At 45.0% G+C, this 18080-nt stretch overlaps 4 protein-coding genes across 4 annotated transcripts; 2 read left to right on the top strand and 2 right to left on the bottom strand.

Moving 5' to 3' along the window:
• Positions 1-1310: 1310 nt before the first annotated feature.
• Positions 1311-4169, bottom strand: BBBOND_0106590 (hypothetical protein; the record flags this gene model as incomplete). Its single annotated transcript, XM_012911082.1, has 1 exon — positions 1311-4169. The coding sequence occupies one exon, from the start codon at positions 4167-4169 to the stop codon at positions 1311-1313; it is 2859 nt and encodes a 952-aa protein (XP_012766536.1).
• Positions 4170-6422: 2253 nt separating this feature from the next.
• On the top strand, positions 6423-11474 carry BBBOND_0106580 (chromo-helicase DNA-binding protein, putative; the record flags this gene model as incomplete). The annotated part of the gene is made up of 1 exon (XM_012911081.1): positions 6423-11474. One exon carries the CDS (start codon positions 6423-6425, stop codon positions 11472-11474), a length of 5052 nt encoding a protein of 1683 aa, XP_012766535.1.
• Positions 11475-11838: 364 nt separating this feature from the next.
• Positions 11839-13335, bottom strand: BBBOND_0106570 (tubulin, putative; the record flags this gene model as incomplete). The annotated part of the gene is made up of 1 exon (XM_012911080.1): positions 11839-13335. One exon carries the CDS (start codon positions 13333-13335, stop codon positions 11839-11841), a length of 1497 nt encoding a protein of 498 aa, XP_012766534.1.
• A 2991-nt stretch (positions 13336-16326) lies between these two features.
• BBBOND_0106560 (hypothetical protein) lies at positions 16327-17649 on the top strand (the record flags this gene model as incomplete). The annotated part of the gene is made up of 3 exons (XM_012911079.1): positions 16327-17219; positions 17322-17403; positions 17509-17649. The coding sequence occupies 3 exons, from the start codon at positions 16327-16329 to the stop codon at positions 17647-17649; spliced, it is 1116 nt and encodes a 371-aa protein (XP_012766533.1).
• Positions 17650-18080: the final 431 nt, after the last annotated feature.

The following is an 18080-nucleotide window of genomic DNA, read 5'->3' as shown; positions in this document are numbered from 1 at the left end:
GCCTTTAGACAACGTGTCACACAGCCTGGGAGAGTCCTGAATTTCGTCAGAAGTGTCAATATCCGATATAGTGCGTTGCTACGTCTACAGATTCTGTAGATCCGATCCGTATATGTTATATGACATTTTTACGGAGGGTAACTTTGCCAGTGCAGTCCGTTGTGTTTTTAACGTTATGTATTCATACTCAGCGCGTAAAATATGTGCGTTAGGAGAGGTCAGATCCGAATTCTTCACACGAAATAGTCTTATTTGCGGCTCTAGCAACTCCAGTCTCATCCATGTGATGATTGGACATAGGTTAGATGTCATATGTCCATTCGATTATTTAAGTGCAACTTAATAATGGTTGTCATGGTTACGTTGGTGTAAAATATTTAAAAGGTGAACGGTAGTGACTGTCGTCCAGGTTATCCATTCCCTGCGTGGTATGGGCGTTGTCATCGGTGAAACACGTATCGCTTCAGTTGACTAACAAACTCTTTCCACATAAACTCATATGGTCCAATATGTAAGAAGCATTTCCCAATGCTTCATTTTTGGCATGAAACTATGTGTTCTGACATAACGCCTTGCATCCGTACCGCAACGAGATTGGCCTTATTAGTGAGCTGAGATTTGCCTAGTATTGCTGATTAACTGTCAGTTTAGATTTTTTTTTTATATCCCACTTACTGATGTTTAACATCTCACTACGACAATTGGATTGAAACGTCTTATGCAACCAATCAAGCTATAGGCTGTGGCTGAGTTAGATGACACCTAAGAAATAACACATGGCGAATGTCACTAAGGCTCGTCGTAGGTTTGTAAAGTATGTGACGTAGTGCGGTGCAAACGTATGATGAGTGAAGACATTACTGCCGTGCCCCTCGCAATCGTTCGGCTGACGTTGCAAGCCGTGACAATGCAGTACCTTGTCCACAGTATTGAGATCGCTGACATAAAGTGACAGGAGACATAAAAGATCCATCTTTGTGTGATAAGGGCATTGCAAGTCTCTTTACGTTTGATATTGTACGCGAATGGACATATCACATCTTGACAGCTCTTGCGGTAAAAAAAAAGCATCTAATATATGATCAGGCGTAATTACATTTCACACGATTGATCGGACCCATAGACGTTTACACTAGTTATAATGATCAATCACAACGATAAAATACGTTGTTCGACCTACAAGCGCAGATACCACATTCCAACCTAAAGCCATGTTTCCATGGTGATATACATATCAACACAGACAGAAACATCGACAATAAAAACGAACTTTTGTACAATTAACCGATATGTCATCGTATATGAGCTAATCAACGCTTTGAGTAATAGTTCTCGATCCGGATGGTGGATAGGATGGCCCCCTTGATAGTGACGCAGCGGCATTCCAATGGTGGCGTCTCGCGGAGTGTCTCGCGAGGTCCAATGAGCTCACTGTCAAACCTCAGGATAACAAAATGTCTGGATGGAACATCGACCAACGACGTGCTGACGTCGCTTACGTTCTTCACTTCGCCGTTCACGGAGACTTGGTAGAAGCAGTTGGGTGGGTCCAGGAGATACGGTGGCGGGCAGTAGAACGCCGCTTCCTTGGCAGCTTGAATGTCGATCTTGCAACCAAACTGAGGCTGTCCGTCCGCATCGTAGAGTTGGGGAGTCTCAGGCTTGAACAGCTCATCTGATTCGTATGTAACACCGCAACCTTGCATATAGGGATCAGTGGTCTCCACGTTGACTTTAACAATATTCCAAGTGTATTTTTCTGCCAATTCTGTTATATTAGTAGTCGACCGGGCAGATGATGCTGAGGGTGACGCAACGTCGGAGACGGCGGACGAATCCGACAGTAGGGGCGCCTTGCCGCATACGAACCTCATCGGCACGCGTTCCGTGTGAACTGGGTCTCTGGATATTGCGATGGCACCAGTATTCAACTTCATCACCAATTGTTCATATGCACGTCCCCTCTCGATCTCTTGGTGTATGACTTCCAGGCCGCCAAACGTAGTAGCTACTGAATCTCTGTGCGCTTTCCTAATAAGCGTACTGCCTTGTGATGTGCGGATTACAATATAATGGAATTCATTGTGCATCTCAGGTAACCAAACAGTTGGAGTTATTGTATCGTTTGCACCGTCTTGCAGTGCGGTACCAAGAGTACAACGCAATACCAACTTTGTACCCACGCGTAGATTAACGGTCTTTTTCGATATGTTATGCAGCACAACCAATCTTGTCGATGTGGGTTCTTCAAGTAACATTCCAACCTTACGCCAGGGCGGTGACATGAATGCGAAGATCTTGTTAAACCTCGTTCCACGGCTTACCTCGAAGTTGTGCCTTCTTTTTTCGTATGACTCTAGAACAAGCCTCGACTTTTCGTACCCACGTTGGTCAACACAGATGCAAGCAACTTTTATAGGGATATCTCTTCTATATTCAAAATCAAACACCTGGAATCCTCGAATATGGTGAGTCGCACTACGCAGGTATACAGGCAATCGAGCAATCCTGTCGAAGCTCAGATCGTATGCCGTAGAGTTGCAGTTTTTAGGCAACAACTCTTCATCAGGACTGCAGTTAATACCAGCCCTCCATTCGTCTCTCCAAAGATGCAATGCGCATTCATAAATACTCCCTATGTCGTTACTCATGACTTTGTTTGTGCAATATTTCCTGCTCAACTGTTGATCGAAGACATGTCTTTGCCCTCTATCACAACCAACTTTCGTGTACTCGTGGTTAAACGCAAAGGACACGTTGATGGTAGCCCTTATCCTATCTGGAATGTTGTCGTTATTAGATATCAGTGTCCAATTGTAATAAAACGAATTCAATCCGCTTCGTAAAGCAAGAGGTTTGTCGGAATGGTACTTCAGTGTGACCTCTCCCCGCGAAATTTGGGATGCATCCAACTCGAGCGCATCCCCAGCAAGGGCACGATAATAGAATACTTCGTCGTAAATATCGGCACCACGCAGTGAAATCAGTTGCCTCAGCGTGGTCAAGTCCTTTGGCAGGAATGCAGTTTCATATTCATAGATAGACGGCAGTTGAGAAAATGGCACACCTGAAACACCCTCGTCGATATATACCGAGATCACGGGCTGCATAGGCACTTTTATGGTCAGCTTGCTGCCAGGATGAAGTACGACCGAACACCAAGGACCACTAATGGGTCGAAAACGATTGCGAAATATTTTGCTAGCGATGTCGCAGACGTAATCCATTTTAGAACGAATCTCTATCTTGGCTTTCACCTGGCCAGTGCGGGGATCTACGCACCTACATTCGCCTTGAAATGGGTCTAATGGAAACTTGTAAAAATAGTTTCCTACAACCCAAGGCATGTTGTAATTGAAACTCCAATACGGGAAAGGTCGAGGCGCAGTCACAACGCCGCCATTCTCATCTATGAGTGATATCATGCAATCATGGGGTTCAATACGTCCTTCGCAAAGAAATCCTATACGTGATTTCGACATCGGGTTCGCAACACATGAACGCGTGCCAGTGACACGATCTACGGTTACCTCCATATCCGGATCGAAGAGTGGTGAAGGGCGAGTACCACACCCTTGCAGCGGTAAATGCTTGTGCCCTCTGTACATAAACACTATCCCCAAACCGTTAACTATTTTCTTAATCTCGTCCTCCAATGCAGCGCTTGCAGAATTAGGGTGCTCTTGTGTTTGGATGGTACCATCGAGGCTGTTAAGGTGGCGCTGCAATGCATCACTCATAACTAAATCTCTCGGCCCACAAATGAATGTAAAACGGTGTTCAGTAATGGCAGATATGTAGTAATCCTTTAGCGTCAAATACAGAGTAGCACATGACAGAGTCGTTTCCATCCATGCAAATGAGTGTGGCACTTCCGTAACTATAACATCCGAAAGAGGGACGGAGCGTAATTTCCAATTGTCACTCACATACGTCTCAATTTGATTGCCTGTATCCGGCCTTGATCGAGGATGGATGGTGTAATCTGCGTTGTTGACTTGACGTGGGCATATAATTGTTGCGAAGTTATCATGGCCAATATCCACTTCACACACAACGAGAGAGTCGCCCCTAATAAGCTCATGTTCTTCATAGAAATCGCAATGAAATGCGTCAATAATAACACCTGAGAGCAGGATTGTTGAGCATAGTGCCAACAGGTGCTTCATTGTGCTACCTTTGGAAACAGTTTTCGGTTTTGCGTCAAATCATCGGTATAAATGTGACTAGATTTCAAGTGTTTCTAATCAAATGATCTTTTGTGAACATTTGAAATCACAACAATTTACGACGTTTTGTTTGTGATAAGACACGGCAGTGAAACTTCATTGTCAGCTATGTCAGGATATCGGAGAAATCTCCTCCAGTAATACAGTAATAGAAACAGAAACTACGTAGTTAGCGCTCGATAGATTACACCATATATTAATTGTTATAAACGTTCCACGATAATTACAGTTGGGACGCTGATAGTGGCCGGAACATCGTAGCAGTTGGCTGGCATATCCGACGACACATAATTTTCCAGAGATACAGAAAAACAGTCCCACCGTGGTATTCAATCGATTATACCAACGAATACAGCCGGAGTGGGAGGCTTAGTTTAACTACAAGCATGAAAACAGGTCCAAGCCACGCGTAGACACTTATAGTACGCTGGAGCAGAAATGGAACGCAGAATAGTTTCCAAAAGCACATCTCTTTCTTGCATATTTTTCAGGACCCAAGCTAATATGGAGTCGCAGAATACTCCTAAAGTCCGAATGAAACATTCAGAGGTAGACCATTGAGAAAGGCCAAAAGGCATTCCGCAAGTAAAGTGGTGGAGCTTTGTGTGTACTTGTGCTAGACACAATAGTGAACCTTGTTTGGATTATATCCCAAAGGTTCAATGTTCAATTGTTCGCGGTACACAGCACGCAACTCAGAACGTGAGAAAACATTGAGTTTTGCCCACATCTTTATCAACACATCTAAGAAATCAACCACTCTATCGCAAGCATACAACTATGGAGGGCAACAAAAATCAATTGTGTGGTAAATAAACACCTGAAATCCACTAGACAGCCGTGTATCGACATGCAGGATCAAACCGACGCCTATGATTGCGCATACAGTTCAAAGTGTCTCACAAACGTCGTATTCTGATGAGACCACTAAAAAAGCATTTACACAATATAAGGAAGGTGGTAATTTATGAAATGCGAGTCAGCGCAAGTCACAAATTCAGACATCGCCGTACCATGTCCCCGGTGCGCCACGATGTGTAAAGCTCAATGCTCCACCACCGTGGTACAAATAATACCCATTATAACCTACATATATTTATACCCGGTGCAAATTTAGTTGTAGAAGGTGTGCAATTTGCACATAAATTTTGATGAAATCACTACAACGAACGCAGCACCGACCATGCGCACACCACCCACTTGACAAAGTGCATGAAAACCTGCCTCACAGGATTTCTCTGCGAATGCTTCGTAAGTGATATAGTTAGATGAGCTGCTAACAAGTAGAATCCAAGTCTAATCATATGTACAGCACTACTAGACACGACACAGACATGTACGACCTTCGGTGATGCCACTAGCAAAATATGCAAATCTCTACAACGCCTAAAGGCATACAAGCGCATTCGCCACATTACAATGTGCATACGTGACGAATTGTTATAAGGAATCCATTGAAATTGTATACGGATCCACGAATCCCACACCCAACCGAAGTCGATGACTCGGAGCTGTCAAAAGACATCCTAAACCGCTATCCCAACACGGTTCATAGGCAGACGAATGTAGGACACGGGCTCCATGCATTAGTGTGTGAGGAATACATCCACGTTTAGGTTTGTTTGGAAGGCCGACGTACATCCCGACGCGGCCCTATCGCGACGAGAGACGCATTGTCCAGCCGCGGCCCCGCCTCACATATGCGTGTGAGTTCGGAATATTTTGATTGCCTGAAAACGCAACCGGGGTCTGAACACGAACGACACCACATCTCGGAGACAGGAACCGCTGCTACGAGCCACCCAATAATACTTTGCGGTAAACAACGCTCCGTTTTTTAACCAAACCACTACAGAATTAAACGTCGGCATGGCGCTGTGGGAGTAAGTGCCTGCCACGACGTAGTGCGTCATCTTTCTGTGTAAACGGGGTTGTGCGGGAAGCGCGTAACGCGGCATCCTAGCGGCGCCACACCGTTAGGCCCACGTGCGGGCCCCGGGTAAAATTCCGAAGCCCGTGCAGCAATAAGTCTGTAACGCGCATAGAAATTCCCTCACACAAACGGTTTCTGCGAGAACAACCGAAGAGCGTGGTTGCTTAACACAAGTTAGGAGTTTCAGCCAATCCGGGAGGCCGTTATCTGCCCATATGATATTCTAAGTACGTATGCAACAAACAATTATGGACCATAACATGGAAAACACGCAGAAGACGCTTGCAGCCGATGGTCAGGCGCAGGCACACGAACCCGTGGTGAAAACCGAAATAAAGCAAGAATCTGCAACAGGATTCAAACCACCAGATGTCGGTCAAAGTCAACAACAGCCCTTTCAGGTAGCGGACCCCAAGCAGGCTTACTATCAGCAGCAAATGATGTACTCTCGTATGATGGGACAAATGCATCAACAGAACATGATTTCGCAGCAGATGACGCCGGGAGGACCGCAGCACGTCGTCCAGCAGCAACAACAACCTCAGATGCAACAAGGACAGGTGCCACAAGGACACGGAGTCGCCTACCCTGGTATGATGCGCCCCCAGACAGGGATGCAGCAGCAGCACACGCAGCAGGGCGCAGGATGGTTCTACCCGATGGCCATGTATAACCAACAAATGATGTCTGGTGGACAAGTTGTGCATCCTCAAATGATGATGAATAACCAGGCAGCCGTGATGTCCAAGTTCATGCCGCAATACAATGCCTACATGAATAGAGTGCAGCAAAGCGCCGAGATAAAAACAGAGAGGCCTGCTGTACCGACGGAGGTTAAGAAGGAAGAAAGTGTAGAGAAAGTTCAAAACAGTGTCTCGGAGAATGCTGCGCAATCTATCAAAACAGAAGATACCAACGGAGAGAAGCCAAAGTATCATGCTGAGCAGGCTCAGGCTGCGGGTGCCAATTACACCGCTAGATATGGTATGCAGCCCCAGTATGGCTATGGCATGAATATGCCTGTAAATCCAATGATGTACTACCAGCAGCAAAATAGACTCGTAGTCGGAAATGCCATAGAGGGAATACCGGCTCTTAGGATGGCAAACAGTCGCTTCCAAAACGTCACTCAAATGTTGGACGCTCTTGCACAACAGCCCAAGAAGAAGCAGCAACGCAAGTCACAGCCCAGATACGGTTCGGAGGACACTGATTTCAAAAGTGTGGTGAACGATTATTTCACTACCGATGGCAGAAACGACAATAGTGATGACGAGTTCCTCGTTGGTAGATCTGTGAAGGACGTCGACACTACAGCGATCAGGCGTAGTGGGCGAGCCCGGACTAAAAACTCCCTTTACGCAGAATATACGGAAAGCGATGCCGACACTTGGGAGGAACCATCAGTCAGACACACCCAAGTGGTCCCTAAAATGCCGAGGAAAAGGCGGGAGACTGGTATGCAATCCAGGAGAACACAGCAAAGGTCAACTGCCAACCCGTATTCCAAAAACAACTACGTGACGTACGATGACACTGATGAAGAGTCGGAAGAGTACGCAAATGTTGGCGCTGCGGATTCAGGTCCTCTCGCGTTAAGACATCGAAAGAGGCGCGTGAATTATGCAGAAATGGAACACGAACAATGGAGCGGGGAAGACGGAGAGGATGCTGAAGATGAAGAAGATGCCGAGGAAAGGGAGCGACGACAAAATACACAGCAGGAACTTCAAGGAGGCATTGACCGGGTAATCGACCACCGTGTGAACGAGGAGGGCGTCACCGAGTATCTCATAAAGTGGCAAGGATACGCGCATATTCACAACACGTGGGATGTCTATGAGGCTCTAAAAGACTATGGTGGCATCAAAAGGCTTGACAATTACATCAAAAAACTCAAGCAGCGCGAAAGCAGATCGCTATACATGACCCCTGATGAAATTGAGCATGAAAATATAGATATGGAACTACAAAGGCGAATCGACGAGGACGCACTCAAGGCTGAAAGGATTGTCACGCATTATGTGGATAAGGAAAATAGCGTGACGTATTATATGGTCAAGTGGAGGAGTTGCACGTATGACCAGTGCACCTATGAAGAAGAGCAAGTCATGATAGACCATGAATTTAACCACCTAATACAGGAGTACAAAGAACGGGAGGATCGCATATCCGGTGAATCTGCAAAGAAAATGCCGTGGAATACCCACTCACTCAGTCTCACCAAATTCGAGCCCTACCAAGAAACTCCAACATTCCTTGCAAACTACGAAACTCGCAAACTTAGAGACTATCAACTCATCGGTGTAAATTGGATAGTGAACAGGATGAAACGTGGTCTCAGTGTGCTTCTGGCAGATGAGATGGGTCTCGGTAAGACCGTGCAAACGATAACGCTGATCGGCCACTTTCTTTATAGGGAAGGTCTTATTGGGCCATACTTGGTGATAGTGCCTCAATCTACCATCGATAACTGGATGAGAGAATTCGAAACTTGGCTGCCTAAGGCGAACGTTGTTTGCTATTATGGTAACGCAAAAGCGCGAGAGATAATTCGCACTTATGAATTGGCAAAGGTGCACGTGCCGGGAAAGGGCGAGAGATACAGGTGCGATGTCTGTGTAACTACGCCGTCCATTATTAACGCGCCTCTGGATCTTGAGTTTTTAAGAAGGATTTCGTGGCAGCTCATGGTTGTTGATGAAGCCCATCAGCTCAAGAATAGAAATTCCAAGAGGTTTGTGGAATTGAGGCAATTCATGGCTGACTATAAGTTGCTCCTAAGTGGAACCCCGCTGCACAACAACCTGGAAGAGTTGTGGACGTTATTGCATTTCATTAACCCCCAAATCTATCCTTATTATGAGGAATTCAGGAGGAGGTACGCCGATGTAGAAAATGCGGCAGCCATAGGAGAAAACAAACAAAAGCAGTTGCTTGCCCTACAACAAGAACTTCACGAAGTGGTCCTGAGGAGGGTCAAGAAGGATGTTGAAAAATCGTTACCAAACAAGGTGGAGCGCATTCTGAGGGTGGAACTATCGCCATTGCAAGTCGAGTGGTACAGGAACATACTAACGCGCAATTATGATCAGTTGGCCAAAAACAGTGGAGGATCTAGGTCGTCGTTGCAGAACATATGCATGGAACTCAAAAAGGTCTGCAACCACCCGTTCCTGTGTTATGAGCCCGAAGATCGGCAAACATGGTCACAAGGCCTTGTATACGGTAGTGGGAAGATATGTCTGCTTGAAAAACTTCTAATGCGCCTTAAGGAACGTGGGCACAGGGTGCTCATTTTCTCGCAGATGGTGCGTATGTTAAACATCATATCCGAATATCTTACCCTAAGAGGTTTCAAACACCAACGTCTCGACGGTACTATGGGTAGAGAAGTAAGGAAAAAGGCAATGGACCACTTCAATGATCCAAACAGCGATGATTTCTGTTTCCTGTTGTCCACCAAAGCAGGTGGTCTCGGTATAAACCTGACTACCGCTGATACCGTCATTATTTACGACAGTGACTGGAATCCGCAAAATGATTTACAGGCGGAGGCTAGGGCACACCGTATAGGTCAAACAAAAACCGTTCAAATATATAGACTGGTAACTAAGGACTCGATCGAGCAGACCATTCTGGAGCGCGCCAAGACGAAGATGGTGTTAGATGCGCTTGTTGTACAGGGGCTCAACAAGAAGAGCAACGCTGTCGTACTAGAAGAAGGTGGGTCAAAGTGTGGTTTCTCCCGTGAAGAGCTTGCCAAGATTCTCAAATTTGGCGCCTCGAAGTTGTGGAGCAAGGACAAGAATAATACCCTTGAAAATGCGTCGGGGGAGGAAAATCTCGAAATAGATCTCGACAAGGTGCTTGAGGAAGCGGAAGTGACTAACGATAACGATGGATTGGCTTCCGATCTGCTGAGCACTTATACTAATATCACTGAGTTTAGGTATGAACCGCCTGAAGAGCAATCTGAGATTAGCTCTGAAAATAACAAGGAGTTCTGGGACGCTACAATACCACTAGAGGAAAGAGTTAAACTGAAGAAGAAAAAGGAAGAAGAACTGATGGTTTTGGGCCCGCGAAGGACGAGGAACAAAGACTTAGGTGGAATGGATAACGATGACTTTTCGGATGATGAAGCTGACGTAGACTTCCAACCTAAACGCGATTCGAAAATGAATTGGGACAACACAGATTCTCAAGGCGAAAAAGGTGTGGCCAAAAGACGAGGTCCCAAACGGTCACGCAAGGTGGTATTGACCATCAAGGACAAAGTTAAAATCTACCGGTCGCTGAGCAAGTTCGGCGTCCCAGAAATGAGACTAAAGGATATTCATGAAGACACTAAACTGACCAAGGTTGACCCTCGCGTTATTCTTAATGAGTGCCAGAACCTAATTGACATGTGCAAAACCAAGATTAGTGAGATGGGCAATGATGATGCAATGGAGTTATCTGCAACCTCTTCCGCTGCCATGAAGCGCGCGTCAAAGGCTGTGAAAGCTTTCGAGCTAGGTGACGCTAAAATATCTCCTTTGGAATTCATTAAGAAGCTGAAGCTGCTAGAATGCCTCGAAGATTGGGGTAGACAACAGGCTGGGCCTGGGTGGGCTACGTCAGACCAACCCCTGGAATTGCCCACTGAGGTGTTGGAGCAATTTGCTGATGTCAAGGAGCCTTGGGCCATGGAGGACTGCGTGAATCTTCTCAAACTGATCCACATTCACGGATATGGATATTGGACCTTGTACTGCAACGACAAGAACCTGTGCGTAGGTGCCCTGAGTGGTATGAAACACGACAAAGCCAAGTTTAAGGCGCAAAAGTTGTTAAAGGCATTGTATGAACACAGAAGTCACCTAGTCAAATCCAAATTGCCGGATGTTCCCATGAATACGGGTCTTCCTCCCGTGCCGTATCGTAAGAATAGCAAACTGGAAGAACTTGTCGTTGACGATGATGCCGTCGTCGGTAAAGATGATGGTAAAGAGAACGCTGTCGAGCTTATGTTAACTACAGGCAAACCCTTGATGCGCGAGCACTTCGCTGCAGCTGTTAAATGGTCTCTAAGGGATGGGAGGGACCGCCTGAAGCGCCTTAAGTTTCTGAAGGATCAGAATGCCCAAGGGGAAGAATTCTTGAAGGAAGTGGAAGAAGCCCTGCCTGAACTCAAATCGCTGATTGAATCCGCCGTGGGACAATGCAAAGATCCGACCACCGGTCAAAAACTCAAGGCAGCCTGTTTAAGATTTGTCTCCAAATTCACCTTGTTACCGATTGAGGAACTGGAAAAGGAAGTGCAGTAAGTGTTCCAAATATATGCGGTAACAACTGTTCATTGCCCGTATCGTTGACAGACTACTGCGGACAGGCAACAGATTTTGCTGTATGACAATGAAGGAAGACGGGTCGGCATGGATTCAATCAGCATGCGTATTTTATGTGGCAAACAATCCGCTCCGGCAAGCTAGCACAACACTCTTTGAATTCGTAGTTCAGGTTAGCCAGCAGCGGCCCAATAGCCACTCCTGTGTGCCTTGGACTACAGCAGACACTTTTTTGCTAATATAAACTAATTGGGTTCGTATTTTGTATATGTTGATTCTGTGGTATGTATGATACGCTGTGCTCTGTTGCGCCATTTGGTATGACGAGGGCCTGGACTTATACTCACCATAATGGTGAGCCATTAAGACTCCACCAATACTGTTTGTTGCTCTCTATGATGCCGGGTGTCTCATTCCAAACATCTGTGCAAGCTTTATCACTTAAGTTGTTAACCTTCACACCTAGCGATGCCAATGAGGTTTCGTTTAGCAAATGAGGAGGAGGCATCATGAAGTTGCTTGTGGTTTCATAATCTGCACGTAGCCTTTCTATGTGTTCCCTCGCCGTAGAAAAATCATCTTCACCAAACACGTCGCTATAATGGTGCCAGAACGCCCTTTTAGAATATAGACGATCAAAGTTTGATAGTGAGGTTTGCAAGAACGGCGAAATAGAACTGTCGTTGGTAATACCGTACATCCCACCATATTTGGTGGATGCATCTTCCGTATAATTTACTCCTGGTAACGAGATTTTCACAGCATCTCTATTCCACCCGACCATGTTGTGTTTCAGTTTAAGTCTTTTTATGTATTTGAAAGAATCGTTGTTGAATCGTCCGTGTATGGCCATTGCAATCGGAGCACTTTTAATCTTTTGTGGAATTGGTGAAATCCTATTTGACGGTCGTACCAATTCGTTGATCAAGGTTTCCGTGGTGGCGCCTTCATTGATAATATTCTTCGGCGCCATGGACGGGCACGTGAGGTTGAGCCCAGGCAGTGGTATTAATGTGTTCAATATAGATCTCATATTAAACCCAGGATAATTTTTACTGACAGTTGCAAGACCGAATTCTTTCAAGTGAGAGCTGATTAGTCCGTTCTCATGATTAAATCCGATTTCCTTGCTGGGCTTCGATTTCAGTGTATTCAACAACTCTTGTTCAGAGGACTCTATTTTCTGTTGTGATAATGCTTCGTTTGAGAATAAGTTAGTGATGCTGCTCAAATCGTTGAGATGCTTAAGGCAGAACACGGTGTTGTATGGGGACACTGCAGCCATTGTACCCTCGGTTATGACGTTGCAAACACGAGGAACCTTGCCATACTCGTCACTCAACAAATCCAGCACATAGCTGCCCAGTCCTGCTCCTGTACCGCCGGCAAGCCCAAAGATGAGATTGAAATATTGGAACGACTCGTCACAAATTTCAAGATTTGTTGAAAGCAACTCTTCCATGGCTTCATGGTATTGTGGACCATAATTGCAATATGCGGTACTCCAATTGTTCCCCGTAGCTTCTGTACCACACACAATGTTGCCACTATCTATGTGGTGTAGGTGTTGCCTTTGTAATATTTCCGATATTGTACCTAGATCTGTATCCACCAGAATACATCTAGCTTTTAATGTGCTCATGTAATCTTCACGATTGGCAGCAGACATTTTATCTGAAGTTAAGTTGTCATTTGTATCCGAAAAGTAACTCGATACTTGCTCCACGTCCAGAGTTGGTTTGTCAGAACACGTCCTCACCGCATTCGCAAGCATTTCCCAAAAGCAACTTGCAACTTGTATACCACACTGTCCTAAATTTATGCTCAAGACTTCTTTCATTTTGTAAATGAATCAAACGTTCTGATTACTTTAGTTAGTTTTCTCCATATGGAAAATTCTACAGCAAGTTGATGATAGAGTCATAGATCTATAATCAACACAAACGAATATTCTTCCGGTAGAAATTGAACACTGCAGATTACACTAAATGTTCGAGAAGCGTAAGTTTATGACGTTGGGATATCTTCGTGCGCTTATGACACCATATCGACATAGTATGAAACCTAACTACAGGAACCCATCTGGACTAGGTGGAGCTTAGATACGAATGGATTTATATTGTAGAAATGCAAAACGTTGTTGAAAAACGTGTATGAACCATACTATCAGACTCCCTATGTAATATCATGGAATGTGGGTTGCTCTACTTCATTCATGATTAAGTTGGCTTGCGATATTAAATTTCAACGCGAATTATGTCCAGCTAATATTTGCCTTTTGCTGTACACCTCTCATAAAAAATGTAAAGTTGTGAGAGGTATATATTAAGTCTTGGAATTTGTTGAAGGCGCCATACTCTTATCTGTCATGTGGAGACTAGGACGAATGATACGTCAAATAGGAACGTTCATGGGAAAACACGGCGTAAAAAGTGAAATTGTTTTTCACAACATGGGCGTATGCAGCTGGTATAGGTTCTATACCTCCTACAAACTTAAATGCTATGGTGCATACAGTTGGGGCACCTATATCCCGTAACTGCCACCATATTCCTTTCAGTTGAATCCGAAAATCCTGCACGGAGATAAACAACATTCCTGGAGGCAGGTGCAGTACAGCAATCCAATTGCTACGTTTCCCACATATAACTACATGGCGGTTTGTATAAGACATATATTGTAGGACTGGTTTTCGTGGTATAGAAGAACATGGAAAGACCGTTAGAGCCGGTATCGCATAACACGTCTCCAAATGCGGTAAATGACAGCTATAACCAAGTTGTACTACATTAAGTTCTTTCCAAAATCTACCGAACGTTTTTCAGACTTGAGGTAACTCTCCAGACAATGCATTTTTAGATGATTCGGGCGTTTTAAACACTAATGTTGATAAGCATTTTTTTTCAAAACAAGTGAACCTCCCTTTGATATAGGAACACTCGAAAATCTTTGATCACCACAACCATTTGAAAAAGCATATCCTCGTTTAATTATGCCATTAACGTTCATCGTTATGTTCTGTATAAGAATTCTCTATCAATATTTACGGATCTATCCAGGTGATACAACAGCCAGCTATACCAAACCAGAAAATGCGATACCAGCAATGGATCCATTAAATGTAGTAAATGAAGCCATGATGGCGTATTGTATGCAACAAACTTCCTTTTGTATCATTGACGTCATCTAAATCCGTCATCTAGTCCTATCTATACAGCGCTCTAAGTGCGCCAGCAGTTTTTCGAACTCAAATATTACAGGATGATAAGAGCTTTCTTATCAATACCGAGCTCATCTATACCGATAACAAATGATGTGTCCATAGGGGAAATATTTGGTCGTCATCCACTGTAAATTTTGTGCTAGCTCACTCCATTAATATCACGAGAATGTATTGGAACGATCATTGGGTGATAACAGCGAATAGTTTTCAGCTTTGAATTAACGAGTATTTATGGTTGCAATCCAACGGATATGTCAATAATATTGGGAAGAGTAATGTAGTAGTCTATCACAATAAACTTTTCAGCGCTGGCGTTAGGACGTGATCAGACCGGAATAAATTTCAACCCTATTGTGGTGAAATCATTTCTCACACGATGACTATGTTGTTGTAATAAGCACGGCTACTATCGTTAGTTGGTGAGAACTTGATGCAACTATGTTATTAAGATAGTAATGCTTCGTACCAACCGTGACGAACACGCCCTTACATCAACGCCTACTCAACGACGAAGTATTCAACAATATGAGGCAAAATACAACGGGAAATACAACCATGCCTAGTAGTACCTCGTTTTAATGAGATGACGCATTATCACCGCCATTGTACAATATCGAGTTAGTGCCACTTCATACCTTCCCGCTGTCATTGGTCTGGCGAAGCATTCTATGGCATCGACAACGATGGCTTGAGCGATTTGAGACAAATGGAAGGTCACCTAATAACTGTATCATGATGGCTCATTGCCACGGGTTTGTGGATCCACGGAATGGTTTTCCCATAGGCACGCATTGAACTCTATCAAGCTACCTCCACCAGGGCAATTTTCTATGTTCCATTACGGTTCGAAATTATGATAGAATCGATCTTCTCATTTTTAGCTGCCCAGATACCCCCAAACAGTCCATCGCTTCGTCCAAAAACATTGCATGGTATCACTGAGTGAACCAGGTCAGCAACGCAGTATAACGTAGTTTGACGTATTTGTCTAGTGTTCCAGTGGCTTGTCTGCTATGGTTAGCGGAGCTTCCCACCAGCAAGAACAAACTGAAACCTAGTGGTAGGGCACCCTAGGATAGAGTTTTGGAGAGTTGGTCGACCGCTGGGAGTGGGTGGCTAGACCGTGTGGATTTAACCCTATATGGGCGAATCTCGGTCATTCTTTGCCTATGTATGAGTTAATTTTCAGTGTGGTGACATTTATTGTCAGCATCGTGATAAGTCTCGAGGTCGTAACCCCAGAATGCACCCTAGCAGAGGCTTTGAGGGGCGCCCCGCAAACATGGCCACCCACTTATTAGTTACCCCGCAGGAGTTGCAACGCAAGTGCGCACAATGCCGGTCTGAGTCGGGTATTCTCATTCTTCACAGTTTGAGTGGAAGTGACTGTAATTTGATGGAGATTATGCTGGCACCATAACCAGTCATAGTTTAGTTAACCGTGATTAGCAAGAACGTGCAGGAGCAGTCAGCACTGAAAGCACGCTTAAGAGAGCGCACCTTGAGAGCAGCCGGGTTGTGTATCTCTACCTGAAGACGGTACTTTGAGGTTCAGGTACACTGCTAATTTTTGTCCGCGGCAGTGCTTTTGAATCCGTCACGTGCAAGATGGCTGTGTCAGCAGCAGAGAATGAACAAACCTATCAGGCAGTAAGTGATTCTACGGACTGCAATAGTCATGCGAAACACAACGAGGATGGGAATGAGGGAATGCTGATGGATATTAGCGAAATGAAGGCAACGGTGGAGGATAAGATGGAAACGAGGGAGTCGCTACAGGATATTAGCGAAATGAAGGCAACGCTGAAGGATATGAGGGAAATGATGGCGTCGCTGAAGGATATTAGCGAAATGAAGGCAACGCTGAAGGATATGAGGGAAATGATGGCGTCGCTGAAGGATATGAGGGAAATGAAGGAGATAGCTGAGACGATTAAATCGTTAGTACACTTGTTGCAGCGTGGCGTGTTACACAAAGACGTCGTTGCTCCATGCGTGTTGAAAACGCCACATCCGGATGGTGGAGCAGGGACCTCACCGTCCGGTGGCGGTCAACAGCAGTTGTGTTCTGCTCCTCCACAATTACAACATGCCAGTTTACAAGCTCAGTCGGTAAAAATACCCGAAACTTGTGTGGTTAAAAAATCGCCTAATTTAACGGCCCATCAACAAGTGGTGTACAATTCGCTGATCTATGTCCCTCGCAACTTCAAGGAGGCCATTGACTGGTTGATTGCCGTGAGGGGAGACGATGCTGAGGGCAACTTGGCGGCATTGGGCGCGGCGATTTACGATTTATACGTACATATGTCAGGCAGATCCACAGAGTGGTCAAATCTAGATAAAGCCATACGCTTTTCTATAGACTTCTTAGAGCAAGAGAAGCTTAAAAAGCATCTGTATGTAAAGATGATTCTGTTCCTCCTGGATGAGCGTCTGCGGGTAACACCCAATATACTAACTACGACCGTTGTCTCCGAAGACGACACAAAGAACGAGAAGTACTTACAAAAAAAGGGTCTCACTGCTGACACCATCGCATAAAAGCTATGTTACTTCGTGGATGCTTGTGCGAGGTTCCTGGGAAGAATAACGAACCGCAGTCACTACAAGTCTGCTTACAGTCCGCAGGCGACGTGGGATCCGTTATTTTCGGCTCATCCGAAAACTAGCGCATTAATGTTGGTGGGTATTGCGCCTATGTTAGTTGCAAGCTTATTATCTTTGAAATATGTTTCTTCAGCTCCAAAATCGAGATTTCCGCCGTTTATTGCGTATAAGCGTATGCAGGAGTTGATACAAGCCTTGGGTTACGTAGAGCCAGAATGCCGCGCTGGCATGACGGCTTCGTATGTCGGAGATGCCTTGGAAGGTTTTGAAGAGACAATTATCTTCCTTTACGAACTCGCTGGCTTCTGGGCGTTCTATTGATAGGGGATTGCAAGAGCTGGATAAGCCGCCACGCGTTGCTTCTGAGCCCGCAATACAGTGGGTTGGCATCTCTTCACCACTCAGTAAACATCCCAAGTTTTTGAAATGCACTCGTAGCGAGCTTTGTGAATACGGTCTTCATCCACTGCACTGGCGTGGAAAACAACTATGGGCGTCTCGTGAATCGAGCTAGTGACGCAATTTGACCTGCGTTCATGCAGTTCCATACAACTAAATGTCTGCATACCCGACTCCATGTGGCAGCCGACAGTTCAACAACTACGCTGAGAACTCCTCCACATCACCTTGCGTGAACGATGTATCAATAACGCTTGGCGTAGATTGTTAGCATAGCAGTTGCGAAAATGCACGGTGTCTGTTAAGTGCAAAGCATATTGATGTTTAGACCTAGTATGACTTGATAGCTTAAC

Source organism: Babesia bigemina, assembly GCF_000981445.1.
Source record: "Babesia bigemina genome assembly Bbig001, chromosome : I".
Taxonomy (NCBI): domain Eukaryota; phylum Apicomplexa; class Aconoidasida; order Piroplasmida; family Babesiidae; genus Babesia; species Babesia bigemina.
The sequence above is the reverse complement of the archived record's forward strand: the minus strand, read 5'-3'. Positions and strand labels throughout refer to the sequence as shown.